This window comes from Melozone crissalis, unplaced genomic scaffold, assembly GCF_028551555.1.
Source record: "Melozone crissalis strain CALT ecotype California unplaced genomic scaffold, PUWL_Pcris_2 ptg000033l_1, whole genome shotgun sequence".
Lineage (NCBI taxonomy): Eukaryota > Metazoa > Chordata > Aves > Passeriformes > Passerellidae > Melozone > Melozone crissalis.
The window spans coordinates 7,149,639-7,167,106 of NW_026535811.1; the positions used below are offsets into that span (position 1 = coordinate 7,149,639).

Consider the following 17,468-nt stretch of genomic DNA (forward strand, 5'->3'; position numbering starts at 1 on the left):
GCAGCCATGCTATTTTTTTAATATTGCCTTTATTTATGTTCCTTTGAAAAACTAAAATATTTTAAGGTTGTGGGGTTGTTTTATTTTTAGCTAATCATCCCAGTAGTCAATCCTCCATAGAGCATTATTTTCTCAAGAACTTAGGGAAGTGTTGCTTCTTTTAAAAACTCTGTTTGCTCTGTGACAAGTTCTTTAGGGCTTGCCTTAACATGAGAATGTAATTATTCTTATGCAGAGAGGTGAGGAAAGCAGGTGGAGTGTTCCTCTGCCCATCCAGAGCAGTGCATTACATCCTTTCTTTTCCAGGGGCAGAGCTCCTCGTGTCCCTCCAGGCATTAGACTTGGCTGTGGCGAGTGAGGAGCAAGCCCAGTTGTTGGTTCCAACTGCCTGGAAACCCTGGAGTGCTCAGCCTGGTTTGGGTGTTCTGGAGAGGCCAGACAGTCTGGTGGAGGCTGATTGTGTTTCCCACTCCTCTGTTTCCCTCAGCTTTTGCCAGTGTGAGTGTTGGAGCTGAGAGGGGAGAGCAGCTTTGGGTGCAGAGGAGGAGCAGCCACCAGCCCTGAGGAGCTTTGGAGCAGCCTGCCTGAGGTGAGAGGTACAGACAGCTACAGGCAGAAGTGCAAATCTAAGCAGTCAGGAGCTTCAGTCAGAACTTCCAAATCAGAGCATAGCACTTGGAAGCAGGTGCTGCAGTGAGAAAACAACCTTTTTCACTTTAATAAGGTAAATGAGGTTATTATATAACACCAGAGCATATTTGTCTTGATCATGAAAGTTGACATAGAAAAAATAATTGAATAAAAGCTGGCTGGAGCCCCCAGATGCTACAGCTCTTTTCCAGAGCCTCTTTGATCACAAAAAAGAAAAAAAATGACAAAAAAGAGAAAAAAAAAAAGAAAGAAAAAAAGAAAAGCTCTGTGTTGCTGTTTCTTCTGCTCTGTGTGACCCGTTGGTGGTCACACCACTAATGATTCAATCTCTTGGATGCTGAGTATGTGACTCATGCTTTCTTTGGGCACATGTGTCCATTTCTCACTGTAGCATCAGAGTATTTCATGTCAACTGTCATAATTCCAGCATTGCTGTACTTCCTGCAGGAACACACCCTCTGTAGGATTCTGGAGTGATTCTGGAACCAGTTTGTTGCTTTGCTGGAAGTCCCTTCTATGTGTGAGATATAAACAGTTTATTTGTGCCTTTGCTGTCCATGTTACATGAAGGCTTGGCACCCATGGGATAGGGTGGAAGAGTTGACATATTTTAACACCCAGAACTCACTTTTTTATTTTTCATTCTAATAGTGAAGCTTGGCCAGAAAATGTGCTGCTTCCTTTCAGTGCACTGGAGTTTGAGATAAAGGAAGAGTCGGTCTTACTGAGTGATGTTCAGTTTTTGCTTTCCTTCCTGACTTCTGCTGGGAAGATTTTGAATTTCCCTTTTAAAATATTCCTTATTCCTGCAGTTTTTGTTCCTGTTAAGTGAAGTAATTCTCCTTTTACTCTAACCACGTGGTGGCCCTTGCTCAGATTGTTTGTAAAACTGGTTTATTTCTCCAATTCATTTGGTCCTAGGAGGTAACAAATAGCAGCTGTAGCATGGGATTGTGCCCAAGTCCAGTCATTTATGTTGCTGTTTTCCCTCCTCCTTGCTATGGCTCCCCAACTTGTTCTCTTGCACAGAAAGAATTGTCTCTTGTATCTATCTCTGTAATTTCCAGAGTCTGCCATGTTTCTCCACAATTTGTGTTAGGAAATGTGAGAATCTGAAGCTCCTTTGAGAGTCTTCATGGAGAACCTGTGAAGGTGATGTTTGCCAGCAGACAAACTGTGGCAGTGTGAGCAGGAGCACCCAGGGGTTTTCCTGCTTTGCCCAGTACTGGGGGCTCCTCTCTTTGCAAGGGAGCACTGGGAACCTGAAGGAGAGTCTGTAGCTTCTGACTGTAAGGAAAAATGTTTTGGGATTAGCTAGAGGAGCCCTGCTCCCAAGTCAGCAGCTGAACTGAGCTTGGTTTTAGGAAGGACACCAGGAGAATTAGGATTGGTGAGAGTCTGAGACATCATACTGGGGCTGTATAATCTTATCTGGCCTCAAGAGGTGAAAGTCTTGGCTTTCTTAGGGTTACCTTTGCACAGGAATGGTTTTGATAATAAAACAAGTTTCAGAAGTTTCCTTCTTGCCCCTGCTTCCCCCTGTGTTTCATGACTGGGCAATTACAGCTGTTTATCTGGCTGTGGTGGTAAATTGGGTCATTGAGCTGATTTGAGTTAAAAATAGGCATCCCAAACATCAGGAGCACTGATGCAACAGCAGAGTTTTGACCAGTGGCAGGGAGGATTATAAACTCTTTTTGCTGCTGGAGCCAGAGTAACTCATAACCACGTCCTTGCTGTGTTATCTGGCCCCTTTATTCCATGGTGACACTCAAATAGTAGCTCTGAAAGGAAAAATATTGAAGCTTGATTGTGGTCAGCAGATCAAAAACTGCTGTCTCACAATTAGCTGTACTCATCTCAGATTAACTTGTATGCTTTACAGCTCTAAATAATAATTTCCTGTCTGCAGAGCAGCCCCAGTCAAGAAGACTAATCAGTGTGCAAACATTGCTGCTAAAGAGTGCAGATACAGAGTCTTGCTGCCAGTGATGCATGAAATGAAACAGAGTAGGTCTAGGCTTCCTAGACTGGCAGCAGAGCCAGCTTTGTAATGGCTGGGCTTGATCTTGCAAATTTGTTAACTGTGGAAAGGCTTCTACATACTCTTAAATCTCATATGATTCATTATTAAACAGCCCCACAAAAAAACCCCAAAACAACTCAGCAAACCCCACATCCCAAAAGAATACCCTTAAATAACAGCCACAGCACATTTACAGAAAGCTTTTTCTCCCCTACTGTGGTATCATCTTAAAGGAAAAATTTGGAGAGGGTGGTGTTTGTTAAATACACAGAAATGGCTGCAGGCAAGTCTAATCTGTTATCTCTTTGTTTTGTGAAGCAAGGTAGGGAATTGAAGGAATGTGTGAAGACCCCTTTTAATTTTCACATATTAAACTGTTTTTTTGTGTTGTGGCTGTCTCTCTTCAGGCTCCTGATTTGTGAATTTCTCCAGTATGGGCTGTGTTTCTGTGCCATTCTCAGCCTGCCCTGCTGTGGAGCCAGGAATGCAGGTTGCACACAGCACTGCTCTCTGAGCTGGCTCCTGCAGAATTCCAAGTACCACACAGGGAATGTGGTGCATCCTGAGATGTCCCTGTCTGTTTCTGACACCTTGGATTTTCATCCTCCTTTGTTTTGCTTCTCCTCAGCTTAATGAATATTTTCTTATACAGATATACAGAGCTCTGTGTGGTGAAACCCTGTAATGAGCACCTGTAAAACCTGGTTTTTACAGCCTGAATGAGAAGAGACACAGAGAAAACAAATTAGGAGGGAGTTGTGCTGACCTAGCAGTAGAGTTTGGGTTAGAAAACTGTATGGATACTCTGTTCATTCTTTAGAATGTCCTAATAGAAATGTATTTATGAGTTTGCAATTTATAATGTGCTCAGAGACATGGATTTTTTTCTCTTTATGTTCTTCCAAGTCCCAGGAACTTTTTTGTTATTTTTGTGAGTTAAGACATGGGAGCCCAACTTTTTGGGAATTGCTGAGGGAGAGGTGAGCAAAGCTCGGGATGGAAACATGGATGGTGGGTGACCTTCTCCTGGCTGAGCTGTAGAGCAGTGGTGCTGACCCAGCTGCTTCCAGAAGTGTGCACACAGCTCTGGAGTGTGGCACACAGCTGAAATATTCTGGTGACTGGTTAGGCTAGAGATGTGAAAGGATTCTAAAATAAGGAGCCTTCTTTTAAAATAGTTCCTAAGGAAAAATCCAGTCCAGAAGCAGCAAAGAGCTCCTGGGAGTGTCAGAATGGAAGAACTCTCATTAACCTACTTGGAGCAAGGGGCTGTGTGCCCATGCATGCTTTGTAATTTCATGGCTTCTGTTCTTGGAAGGGCCTGTTGGTGTGTTTGTTGGAGCAGAAGGGTAAGATGAAATACTGCCTTTTGCTAATAGGGTTGGATGACCTGAAATATATCCATGTGGAATATGAGGAAAGGGAGGAGGGGACAGGGTGATTTGTGATGAGTCTTATTTCCACTCTTTGTTCTTACTCTGGTCTTTGTTTTCAGCACAATACTGAGCAGAGATTTGTTAAGTAGCATGCTAAAGTAAAATTATGATTTTTAAGAATATTCAAATAAGCAAGAGAGTCTCAGCTCACTGTAGCTGCCTTGAATGTATTAAAAATCCAATATGTCAGCCTTACCACTTGTGCCTTTCTCCTCAGCTTACCAATTCTGTTGCAAACGCTTTCCTAAAATAATTAGTGGAGCAGAAAGTAGAAGTCCCTGGATAACTGCTGTGATAAAATGGCAGTGTGTTTCATGTGTGATGACCTATTTGTTCTTTCCCTTAGGCACAATGGCCACAGTAGCCCAGAAGCACTTTTTGGAAGGGCAGCCATACTCAGTGCCCCTGATCCAGCCAGACCTGCGCAGGGAGGAGGCTGTGCAGCAGGTGGCAGATGCACTGCAGTATCTGCAGAAGGTGTCAGCTGATATTTTCAACAGGTAAAGTGCTCTCCTGGGGGTTGGTGCTCAGTATTCAGCATTACACAACACAGTGCTGGAATCAGGGTGCAGCAGTGAAGGGGAAAGGGCATTGGGTTGGTAAGCAATGGAAGTTCAGGAAAGAGATGGAAAAGGACCAGATGCACTTCAATGTGAGTTTATTAGATTTGAGTCTGTCAAAGTTAAGCATAATGAAATGGCTGCAGTTTGCCAGAGATTGTTGGTTATTAATTTTTACTCATTTTTATTAATGACTAAAAAATTGCATTACTGCTTCTTCTGCATTTATCCCTTATTCCTTCTTGCTCATGCTTTGAAGGGGGGGCATTGTAATTTGGAGTATCTTGAAGATGTGTCTTTTTGAATTATTGTACTTGAAGCAGTGAAGTAGAAAATGTCTCTTTGTTCTGATCTCTGCAATGTACAAACTGTTCTCTTTGGGCTTCTGGTGTTTCACACTTCCCTTTTTGTGTCTTGGAAGGGCTGAGTGCCCCGAGTAAGACAGCCACAGTATCACAATCCATCTCTTCAAGGATTTGGGCCAGACTTGGCTCCTCTTGCATATGATCATCTTTAGGATTGGATCTTTAAGGCTGTCTGTATGGCAGATCAGAGAGATTCTTGTGTTTGCTTGCACATGATGGTAGATAATGTGGTGCCATCTTTGGCATCTCAGTGCTCTGAGATAGTGTGGACTGTCATTTTGAAGGAAACAGATCAGCATTTACCTTAGTAGTCTAATCAGTAATCAGATAGTCTAATCAGTAAAAGCACATGCTTTGGTTTCAGCAGGTCCCATGACTGTCTAGTTTAATTTCTTATGGTGTGAGCAGGATCATGACGTTCTGTCTTTGAGTTTTGGAAGGTTTTTTAAGGGTAGATTGAAGTTCTGTGGTTTCTGATAATGATGTTTTGAAGGGTAGCCTCTGGAGAAAGAGCAATCTCTAAGGCTGAGCTCAGGTTATTGAGGTTAAGGTTTTCCACTGGAATAGTCCTTGTTTGGGCAAGGGCTGTGTGTGGGTTGGATTAGGTTGAACACAAGGTCTGCTTCATTTGTGCTCTCCAAAGTAGGGGAACACTTCATGATCTAAGGCTGGGAGAAGGCTTTCTAGAGCTGCCATAAACATGTGGAAAACCCTTCTCAGACATGGGCCTGGTTGGCAGTGCTGTCCCTCTCTGTGGGGTACATGAAGCTCTTGATAATGCAGGAGCTGCTCTTTCTGTGTCTCTATTTTCCCTGTTTCTCCTCTCCACTCTGCTGTCTAACACAGTACCCTGTAATTTCCCTGGGGAGATAAACCTGCTGCTTTGTATGCAAGGCACTCCTGAGAACTGAGCAGTGACTGTGATGCTGTTCCCTCACTCCTTGGTGCACTCATGACTTTTAATTACCAATTTTCTCCAACAACAGAGGAGGCTTCATTGGCTTCTTTGTTTGCTTTGCCTTTCCAGTGAAGTCTTGGCTCTCTGATATAATTAAGAGTGATTTAGTAATTATGCAGGCATCTGATTAGAAGTTCCATGACCTTGCTTCTTCCATGTCAATCAAGGGGCAAAGCTTTCAAGGCGAGAACTTTGCTACTTAGTGACCTTTTATCTTCCCTTTCCTGAGACAAGGCAGCTCTGTGTTCCATTTCCAGGAAGGAGCTGTCTTACCTGGAGGAGCTGGCTGTTTGATGTGCAGAGCAGCAGCTTGCAGTGCTGATGGAGAGGAAACTTGTTCACTGTGGGGGACTTGGCTGAGTGTGTCCAACTCCTTACTGCAGTACTGCAGAGATGCAGATGTTCTGAGGTGGTTTTGTGGGAACAGGTGGATTGGTACAGTGCTTTTGAGAGTGGCAAGCCAATCTGTACTTTGTGGAAGGTGGAGTGAAAGTGTCTCCTACTCTGTATGAAAAAAGGAATATTTCCACACCCAGATGTTTGTTTCCATTTTAGCTAATCAAAGTTTCTGCTCAAAATTGTTGCTGACATGATAATTGAGTATGAAATCTTCAAATGAACATGTTGAGATGACACAAGGAAGATACCTTTCCATTTAGGGAATTAGAAGAAAATACAGGGAGCTTTCCTCCACTTCCCCTCTTTTTGGGCAACTTGGGAAATAACCCATGTGACAAGTCTCTGCCAACTCTTCTTCCCATCATTCTCAAAGAAACTTGCTTGCTATCAACTCTGGCAAGGTACCTGGTGAATGAGACTGCAGAGTTCATCAGTTCATAGACAGTCGAGGGATGTGTGGGTGCCAAACCTCAGGTAAGTTATGGCTGAGACCTAGAGCATCCCCAGCCTTGGAGAACAGGCCTGGATTGAATCAGGAATCACTTAGAGCAGGATATATCAGCTCAGCATCCCTCTCCATCAAATCCCTAACTCTCAGCAGCAGAGACCCACCTGCCTTTTTTCACATGGGCAGCATCAAAGCTTTGGTTGCTGTGCAATGGAGATTGATGTCTTAGGGCAGTGCTGTCCAGCAGTGCCATCCTCTGAGGAGGTCCTGTCCTCTTGGGGCTGATGTCAGTGCTGTGACAAGACCAAGAGGCTGCATGTCCTTCCCAACTTTATGCTTTGAAGTAATGGAAGTTTTAAGCTTGTGTGTGTTAACTGAATCCAAGTCATGAATCTGTTGTGGAAGCTGCAGTAAAAATCAGATTCACTGCATGTAGTTACTTAGATGTTAATATTGCTTAAAACATAAATATTCTAACATAGCCAATCTGACATAATATCTCTTTGAATTTAACTCCTGGGTTTTTAGGGAGGGTTTTTGATACAGGTCACAGGAAGTGGGATGACCAGTTTAAACTGTAAATTAACAGTAGTCTTTCATCTATTTCCTATCTATTTCTATCTTTCTCATCTATTTAATGAGTTTTTCTCATTAGTATTTTCTGGGTGGGAGATTGTGTTGGAATCATGTGCTTTGGAGTATTTTACAGGAATGTTCTTGGGATAAGTGCTTAAAATAAGTGATGAGTTTAGATTTCCTGATATTCCCTCCTTGTTAGGTAGGCTTGTCCTTCAGCATTTCTCAGTTTCTGAGGAGTTTGTGTTGGCAGGAAATGTTAATAATCTCTAATATTGTCTATTTGCTATTTGAGTAACAGATGTGTGGAAAGTTGTTTTTGCAGGTTATCTCATGGAGTGTTACAGTAGTAGAAAGAAATCAATTGCTTGGGATTGGAAGGTTGTTATTAAGGTCCGGGATTTGCCTGTAATCCAACCCCAAGTTGTCCTGTATACAAAATATCTCATCCTTTTTTTTTTTTTTTTTTTTTTTTTTTTTTTTTTTTTTTTAGTTAAAATTTCTGGTTGTTATTCTTTAAAATCTTTATTCAGTGTCTTTGCTTGTCTGGAATAATACTTTGCTAAACCACTATATCCTGTTTCCTCCCCAGCTGGATTCCAACTAATTTCATATTACATATTTGAAAAGGGCTTTAATATTAAGCAAAAGTTTAAATGAGAGCTGCATTCTGAAAACCATAGCTGGAAAACAGAAGCACTGTGGAAATGCTCTTGGGGTGGGGAAGAAATCTGGTAAGGCTGAGATAAGGAAGGTAAGGAGTAGGTGGCTGGGCTGCAGAGCCTTCAGGGATGTTTATGACAGGAGCAGAGCTGAGATGTGAGTAGTTCTGAAATTGAAAATACCAACAAAATCTTAATCATGAGGTACATTTGTGTGTTTTAAGGACCTCCTTGTTTTAAACTTGCTACTCTGATTAGTCATGATCATCAATAATGGAAGTGGGGATTAGTACATCAGTGTAAATGTGTTTAATTTAGGAGGTCTGTGGAATGGAAACTTGCCAAGAGGGGTCTTGCTGCAAGCTGCACTGTGCTTTGTTGTGCACTGGAGCTCTGGGATGCAGCTTGGAGCTTGGACACTGCTCGTGTGTGTTCCTCTGCTGGCTGCAAGGGTTGATTTTCTAGGAACAGAGCTGTCCACTGGGATGGCTCACTGTGCAGGTGAGTTTGCACCAAGAGACACACTGCAGCACAGGGAATCCATTTTTCTCCAGTTAATTGGAGAGTGTTATGGCTCTTGTTTAACAACAAGGTGCCTCATGATACTTTGGAGTTGTCCCAGAGGTCATCTGAAAGAGGATGCCAGGTCTAGTTTTGTTTCAGGTCCCTCTCCTGAGAGGCTGTAGGAGCAGTTGTTTGCTGCCAGGAAGATAAAGCAGCAGCAGTGAGTAAAGAGTGAATGGAGTCTCCTGCAGAGATGAGGAAATGGAGAACAGGGACATTTTGCCTGCAGCTAGTTGTTGTTCTTGTAGATATGTGTCCAAGTAACGTGGATTTATTTTCTTTTTAAGTGTAGCACACACTTTGTAAGGCTCCTTTCATTTGTTATGGCTGCCATGATCCTCTGGAAGATAACTTTGACAGCTTGTGAGGATGTAGCTTCAGAAAGGTTCCTAGACTGTGGAAAGAAGACTTGAGGAGTGTGGGATCTCAGCACCTCAGGACTGAGGTGCAGAGTGACCGAGACCACCCTTGGGGGGCTCGGGAGTCCTGGAATGTTGCCAGAAGTGTCTGATGGCTGGACTTTGATCCCACACAGGAGACGACATCTGTATGAGGATAGGAGGATTTCACTGGGTTGAATGGTGAAGGGATAAGTTAGTTAGAGTGAAACACAGAGTTTAAGATTTCTGTACAGGGGGGTCTAAAGAAGTAAGATAGAGGAATTGGAGCGTGTCCTGTTCTTCTTCTTCTTCTTCTTCTTAGCCTCCATCTTCTGTGGTGATGTTAGCACTTTGAGATTGGTTATTACTAAAAGTGCACTAGTTAATAAGAGTAGAAAGTATTAGAGAAAAATGATAAATATTGTATACATAACTTCGAGTATAAAGATAGGTGACCGCCCCAGAGGCTCTCAGTGTGCTCATAGCTGACTGCTGAGCAGACCTCTGTCAGGCCAAGAGAAAATCTTTTAGATAAACAATTAATAAACACCGAAACCAAGAAAAGATCTAAAGTCCCTTCTCGTCCTTTGAAGCGCGGGCTGTCCAAAGCCACCCCGAGCCTTTCCAAACCATCTAAACAGCCGGGAATCCGACAGAGGAGGTGACACAGGGGTGTGATCAGCATGCTTGGGAGGCTGGCAACAGCTGGCACTAGCAGGCATCCCACACCCCCAGAAAGAGGCAAAGGGAGTGTGACTGTTCTGCAAGAGGCAAGGTCACAACTCTTTCTGGATGCTGCTAAAATCCTTAAGCTTAAGATCTTCTGGAGTCTGACCTGTGCCAAACTGCAGGAGAGTGTTCTCCTACTTCTGGAATTGGTCTCAAACCTGCCAAGCAAAAGGAGGCACACAACAATTTAAGGAGCTCTTGAGAACATTCTTTCTACTCTTACAGCAGAAGTGGAATATCTTGTGGAAATATGAGACAGTTTGCTTTAAAACAGATGGCATGGGCAGTAGGAAAGGCAAACAGTGAGGAGAAACTAAGGTAATTTCAGTACATATGAATTGTTGATTTATTTTAGTTCATGGGGTTTTTTTTTAATGCTGACAGGGAAGTCTCTTGTTTGTGCTCTGTTTCTGGTTGGAGAAAATGCAATATTGAGTAGCAGCTTTCAAGTTCCTGTGAGCTAATTTTGTCCAGCAGTAAGTCTCTGTTAATTAAAAGGGTTTTGGCAAAGATCTTATGAACTTCCCCATGCAGAGAGTAATTCCTTTACCCCTCAGTCCCTGACTGCTGTGGCTGTTCCTCTCTGGAAATAGGCAAGGAGAAGCACGTGATAAAGTGTTCCTTTATTTCTTAGCCCATGGTTTTGGCAATATTGTTGTATTCTTGATACAGTAACATCTGCCATGTTATTCCTTTATTACACAAAGTGATAGCTCTACCTTCTCAACCAACTCCAGACCCTGGAGATTCACATATGCTGGAGTAATTTTCTGTTCCTATGGATGGCTTTTGTGTACTCAGTCAGCCCTGGAGGAAGAGATTCAAAGAAGTAATTTTGTTTTACAGGCATGACTTCCATTAGGGATCCAGCATGGAGAAAACTGTCTGGAAAATAACGCTGAGTGGCTTGAAATGTGTATTACAGGCTCATTCTATGGGGGTGTGCACACTGAGGGGGAGTTGGGGGAGGAACAGCAGTGCCAAAGGTCTGTTCTTCACACATGACTGGTGCATTAAATTCCCTTTCCATGGTGCTTCTTTCTGTCTGGCTGTGGTGCTGTTGGGTTTTGCAGATGGGGAAGGTTGTGAGGGTTTAGGTGTAAATGCAACTGACAGCAGAGACAGAGCAGTGCTTTTGGAGACAGGACACCTATTTGTAGGTGCTAATGAAGGAGTTTCTGATTTTCTTCCACCTACATCTTCCAGAGCCTAAATTACCCACCTGGGGTTTCTCTTTAACACACTATACCATCCAAATTCTTTAATTCAGGCTCCAGAAACTTTCATCCCTTCCTCTAAATCCACCAGACAAACATTTTATTGAAGGAGTTCAGCATGCTGTGCCATTAATAATTTTTATCCCCTACTCTCCCTGGCACAGCATGGTGAATTGGATTCCTTTCTTAATTCATCCAAGAATATGACCCTTATTCTGGATTAATGTGCATTATAAAACCAGGTATTTGCATTTTAATTTACTTCTAGGACTCTTGTTTTAGATTGACCAGCAAAGCTGAATCTGCAAACATGCTTGAGGGGTCTAAGAGGCATAACAAGACATTCCTTTTAGAAGAGGAGGTAAAGCTGTTGCATTTCTGCTCTGTGTGAGTGCAGTAGGAATAGCCTTCTGGTTATCTGTGACCATATATATATATAACATTCCAACATATATACACATATATAAATATAACATTCCAGTAGTACAGTACCAAAAATCAAGGAAAGTTCATGGTGTCTCCACAGTGCAGTTCTCTCTGTTGTTTTGTCCCAGTGACTGGGTAGTTCGGTTTTGCTTCAACAATACTTTTGAGAGTGACATCCTGGACTTAAGCTATTAAAGTGTATGAATTTACAGTTCTGGCAGTTTTGGGGTGGGGAAGGAGGTTTGGAAGGCACACTGTATGAATTTGTTCTGGTATTACTGTGAAGATAGTGTTTCCATTCTTAATGACTAATTGTGAGTTAGTGCATGGGAAAGATGATTTTTAAAATGACAATGGGGGAAATGATATCATGTGTCTAGACCAATTCTAAAGGTGTCTGATCACTGATGTGCCTCAGACTGTTTCATTGAAATACAGAGCAGCTGTCAGTGCAAGCAGAGAGATCTCTGCTTTTTGATGCTGTAAGGAGCATCTCTGCTTGTGGCCCAAAGTTTTTGGGGAAAGAATAACTAGAGTAACTAGAAATCCCTCAAGAAAGTAAGAAAGTGCTGTTATCACTGAGGAAATGAGGTGTAACTCAAAGAATTGTTCTAATTTGTTAAAGAAGCACACTCAAATTAGCTTGTTGATGGGCATATCACAGAAGGTGACTTTTGAGATTTGAGTGTGACTGCAACTGATTGTAGGAAAATGAAGAAGTAACACTAAACAATATCTGTTTCTGAAGAGTAAATATTAAATAAAAAACTTCATTTACAAAAAATATGTGAAGAAATCTTTCCTTTAAGAGAAGGAGGCCTGTTTGGAAGGAAGATCTGTTAAAGAAGTTCACTTTGAAAGGAAAGGTAAGAAAGGGAAAAGCTAAATTAGCGAGGAAAATTTATAACTGGCAAAGGGCTGGTAACTTTTTGTGAGAAAGTCTGTCTTATGAAGTTGGACTGTTTTAATTGTAGCAAAATTTTGGGTGGATCTTGGGAATCCCCACTAGTTCTGGCAGGATGCTGAAGAGGGTCACTGCTGAGCAGAAGCAATGAGTGCAAAGAAATAGAAGAATTTTCACTGAGATATAAGCTCTTGAAAATTACAGGGATCACAGCAATGTGATAAGCAGAAACTTAGTGCAAAACAGAATAATGATCTGCTTATTCCAAGTCATGCTTCAAAAGCCAGTTTGGTCATTTACCAAGTATCTGATTACAACTTCAACAGGTCTGCACAGTGAGGGAAGACCACAGAGGCAGACCCTTATTATGTGATCAAAGTCAGAAAGGAAGTAAGAGTTCTGAGAAGACATGAAGTGTAGTTGTCTTTAAACAGACATTTTATGGTAGCAAGTCCTTTTTCTTGGTTGGGCTTTCCTTCTCCTGAATATTCAAGTCCAGTTGAGCAAGACAGCAGTTTTTATAGAGTAAGCACTAGCTTGTAAATGACAGCTTTTAGATATATTTTATTGAAAAGGAGACTGAAGGGTTCAACTTGTGACCTGCAAGTAAAATTTCATGTGATTGTCATCAGCTGCTTGGAGGTGGAGAAAATTTCAAGTCAATGCAAAAACCTTTACTTGTAAACATTTGTCTTAAATGTGGGTAAAGGCTGGATTTTGGATCACAACAAAGAAATGGTGGTGGTGAGAGAATTGTCAGTGTTTTGTGTCAGTTCTTGCTGGCTGTAGTTTATTCTGGTGAGAAACAGTGGGATGGATTTGGCAATGGCAAGACATTGAAAAGGGCAGATGAACCTGCACAGGTGGCCTTAAACTCAGTAAAATGGAAAATTAAGCAGCTACTGAAAAATATGTGTTAAGTCCTGTGAATTAATGCAAAATTGTTGGAGTTAGTGAATAATGGACTGAAAATCTGATCTGCTGAGACTGTACTGTGAATTTGCCTAGGTTTTTTTTTGTTCCAGGGAACAAATTATTCCACTCTTGGTTTCACAAGCAACCAAGACTTAATTAACACTTGGAAATTGCTTGGAGATCTTTGGGTGAAAAGCTATGAAGTTCTGAGGGTATTTGATTAAATGCAAAGAAAAGCAGTGCTTTTCTTGGAGAACAGTGAGAATGGGAACTGCTATCACCAGGAATCATTTTCTGCTCTGGAGGCAGGCATGTTTTGCTCAGCATTCCTATTCTTGATGACAATGACTTGTTTTGGTGAGATGAACAGACTGAGAGCAGTGTTTGTGCTGTGTGCTGTCACAGTATGAGAAACCTCCATCCCAAAAAAGGAGTGGGAGCTCAGCTTTCCTGATATTTTCAGCCTTACATCAGGGGAAGACCTTTAGAGACGATCTCTTCTTTGTGTTTTGTTACATTTGTGTAACTGAGTACTACTTACCTTAAGAAAACTGATTTAAATCATTTGGAAAGTATGGGGAAAGCTAGGAATAAAGAGAAACTTCCTGGCTGCCTGGCCAGGGGGGAGGAAGGCTCTGCAAATGTCATTCCTGCCACATGATGATGGTGATGGATCTTTGGTCAAGTGAGGCACAGCCTAAAAGGGCTGGGGTGGCTGCTGTCAGTGCTCCTCTCCTGCTGTTGCTGCCTTCGGGTGAAGCTCTGTGGAAAGAAACACAGAAGTATTTCTGGATGGTGGCTTATGAATTTCTCTTGCAGCCCCACCTGAGAGAGGGCACAGATCAGAAGTTTCAGAACAGGCTGATCTGCCTGCTGTAACTGTTGCTGGTAGGGAAACTGGAGCATAATGTCAAATAAGAGTGAGCTGTGTAACAGAAATATTGTCTGTGTAGCATCAGACATGGTACCCACAGTGATCCAGAGGAATCTCTGATCTTTTCAAAGACATTTGCTCTCCCTACCCCAGATATAGTTCACAACAGGGTCACCTGGGCATTTCTCCACTGCTTATGTTTGCTGTGACTCTGTAGTGATGCACATTTTCCTTTCAATGGGAACAAGGAGGAAGATCTTTGGCTAGCCTGAGAATGGAGCTTTGATGGGAGAATGAGAAACCTAATCTTTGTGTACACACAGTTGATTAATTTAAGGTTACAAGGTGCCAAAACACCTTCTCAAGCTATCTGCCAAGTATGATCTATTACTTCAAGCAATATGGAAACAAAATTTATTTTTGACAGTCTTGTAAAATTCTGTCCAAACAGGATTAGCCCTCCTTTGACAAGTGATTAAAAAAAAGGAAGAACAAAACTGAAAACACTTAAGGCTATTACTACAAAAGATTAAGCTTCAGTGAGTAAATACTTCAGAAATTTTTTCAAGGATGAGTGGAAACTCTAAAGATAACAAACTATACTTCCCTAGTAACTTCTCCTGGTTGCAGTACCAGGATCAGTTACTACAACTCCTCTCCTCTGAGGAAGGGCTGAGAGAGCTGGGGTTGTTCAGCCTGGAGAAGAGATGACTTGGAGAAGACCTCATTGCAGCCTGTCAGTACCTGAGGGGCTCATAAGAAAGATGAGGACAAACTTCTTAGCTTGTACTGGTTTTAAATTAAGAGGCTAGATTCAGACTAAAAATAATGAAGACATGTTCTGTGATGAGGCTGGTGAAACACCAGAACAGGTTGCTCAGAATATTCAAGACCAGGTTGGCCAAGGCTCTGACCACCTTGATCATCTGAAGGTGAGTGGGTCACTTCCAAGCCAAGCTATTCTATGATTCTGTGATTCTGTAGTATCATCAGCTGCCTGATATCTCAAGACTCTTCCTGTGGCTGCTGCTTTGGGAAGCAATTCCACTGCCAGTGGAGGAACTCAGAAGGTCACCTGTGAAACTCCAGCAGCACTGGTAAAGAACTGTTTTCTCCATTGCTTCTTTTAGAAGAAATGGAGTTCCTAAAGTCATCTTTCTCCAAAGTTGTCACTGTGATGGTAGAACTTGTGCTGTAGATGTATATCAACACTGTTAATGGAGGAGTAGATTGACCAAAAGTAGCCTGTATAGTTTAAAAATATAATGGTGTACTTTATATGCAAACAGATTTTCTGCATAGTATACACTGACTTTCTATTTAATATATATTTCTTCTAAAGAAACAAAAGTGCATCTGCTTTCAGACCAGTCAGTGGTATGAGACAAGTAAAAAGCTTGGAAGGTTAAAAGAGGAACTTGTTTGTGACCTTTTTCTACAAAGGAAAAAAGGGAAGCTGCTTTTCTGGAGAGGAGAGCAAGCTGCAGGGGAAGAGAGGGAGAAGGGTGCTGTGATGGTAGGTGAAAATCCTCAGTTTCCAGTTTTTACATAAACCTATTTCACGGTAGTGGGAGTGCCTTCTGAAATAAGAGATTAAAAATCAAAATGGTTTTTGTGTGAGAACATGACCTGTGGAGAGTGATATATGCTGGATCCTGCTGAGGATAACCTGGCAACCTTGATCACTCTCAAATCTGCAAGACCTTTCAGCATCACAGGAACAGGGCAATATGCAAATGCTGGAACACCTGCAAATCAGGCTCGAGGAGCAATCAGAGTGAGATAAACATTAATTAGTATAATACCCAAACCCTTAATGGAGGAAGGAACGTTGATTACACAGCCTCACTTGGGACTTCTTTCTGTCAGAGATGGTGTGTGATGACAGTTTCTGATTGCACTTACTCAGATAAGAAGTAAGACTTTAGAAACTGCTTAAATATGGAGAGAGAAGAGCAGAAAGCAAACAAGTTGATCTTTCGGTGAGTGGTTGAATGTGCTTGGCTCTTCATAAGAGCATGTATTTTTCCTTTTTGCCTTTCAAACTTTCGAGGTGAATTGGCTTTGTGAGCTGATTTTGAATGCTCCCCTGGATCACTGTGACCCATAAGTGTCTTAGCAGACTTTCCTTCCCTCTCCCCATCTTGATCCTGAGATGTTGCCAGCTGCAGGGGCAGAAGCACTGAGTTGGCGTGGGCTTCTCACAGTGTTCATTTTGACACTTTCTTTCCTTGTTACCCTGCTCCAGTACCTGCTGCTTGGAGTGTCTGAGAACAAAATTAAATACAACAACCATAAACTCAATCCCTTCTTATTCATGCCTCCTGCAGTAAGGGAGAAATTTAATAAAAGCATACGTCATTTAGCAAAAAAAAAAAAAAAAAAAAGTAGCTTGACTTTTAGGCGAGAAGCCAAGGTTTTATAGAATAAATTTACTATATGTACCCTGAAGTTTAGAACAGCAATGCCAAGCATCACCCTGCTATCTCTAAGGCTTGGAGCTTGGGCTGGGAGGTGATGAGAAGCCTGATTTTCTGTGATGTGTACAGTCCTCATTTAAGGAAAAAGTAATTTAATACTTCGTCTGCCTTATCCTCCTGTGCAACTTCATTTCTTATTCTGCTCTGTAATGTTCTTTCTCCTTGGTTGATCACTTACTTTTATACTTCAGACATGAAAATGAAGTTCTTTGGTATTCTGGAGAGGTTTGCTCCAGCCTCTGTTGCCTAACCTTTCTCGTTCACCTTGGTGTGCAGCTTGCCTGTCCTCTCTGCCATTTCAGAAGTTTTGTCATCCCTGTCACTTTTGGGTGACATGGGTGTTCAACATTGAAAGCAAAGGGTCTCTGGCTGCTGTGATGCTTCCTTGCAGCTGAATTCTTTCTCAGACATCAGTCTTGGAATCTGTTGGCCTATCTTTAAACCTTCTCGGATTTTAAACTTTTTTTCTGTTGCTCTCTGATCCTTAGCAGATACAGATGATAAAAATCACCATTTTTTTGGTTGGCACTGTGAAGTGCTTGGAGACTTGCATACAAATGTAGCATTATTGCCAGTGCTGGCAATAATGGCAGTATCCAGTGTCCTGGATGCCAGATTCCTAATGCCTCAAATCTTTTTCCTGTGGGAGTAAGGAAACAGTGAATTTTCCGTCATGAATACACAGAAACAGCAGAGGAAGTCTTTCAGTAGCCACCTGAATGTGAGATTTATCAGAAGACTTATAACAGAGTAAGAGGAAAGATCTGCTCTGTGGTTGCAGATGGGACAGAGGATAGGGGGGCAGCAAGAGAGGCCCTCAAGAGATTCCCAAGAACTGGGAGGAAGTGTTCCTGGAACTTGCTGTGGGTGTTGGAGAAAATTGCCTGTAAAATGGAGA

General features: G+C 42.0%; 1 protein-coding gene across 5 annotated transcripts in view; it reads left to right on the top strand.

The window, feature by feature from the left end:
* Positions 1-17,468, top strand: part of WASHC1 (WASH complex subunit 1) — a 57,815-nt gene that overhangs the window by 26,022 nt on the left and 14,325 nt on the right. For 4 of the 5 annotated variants that reach the window (XM_054282077.1, XM_054282080.1, XM_054282078.1 and 1 more), the window contains exon 2: positions 4,460-4,613. In XM_054282077.1, the coding sequence (XP_054138052.1) occupies positions 4,460-4,613 (154 nt within the window). Of the gene's footprint in view, positions 1-316; positions 590-4,459; positions 4,614-17,468 lie in introns of those variants that run through there. The other variant, XM_054282079.1, reaches the window with a different exon arrangement.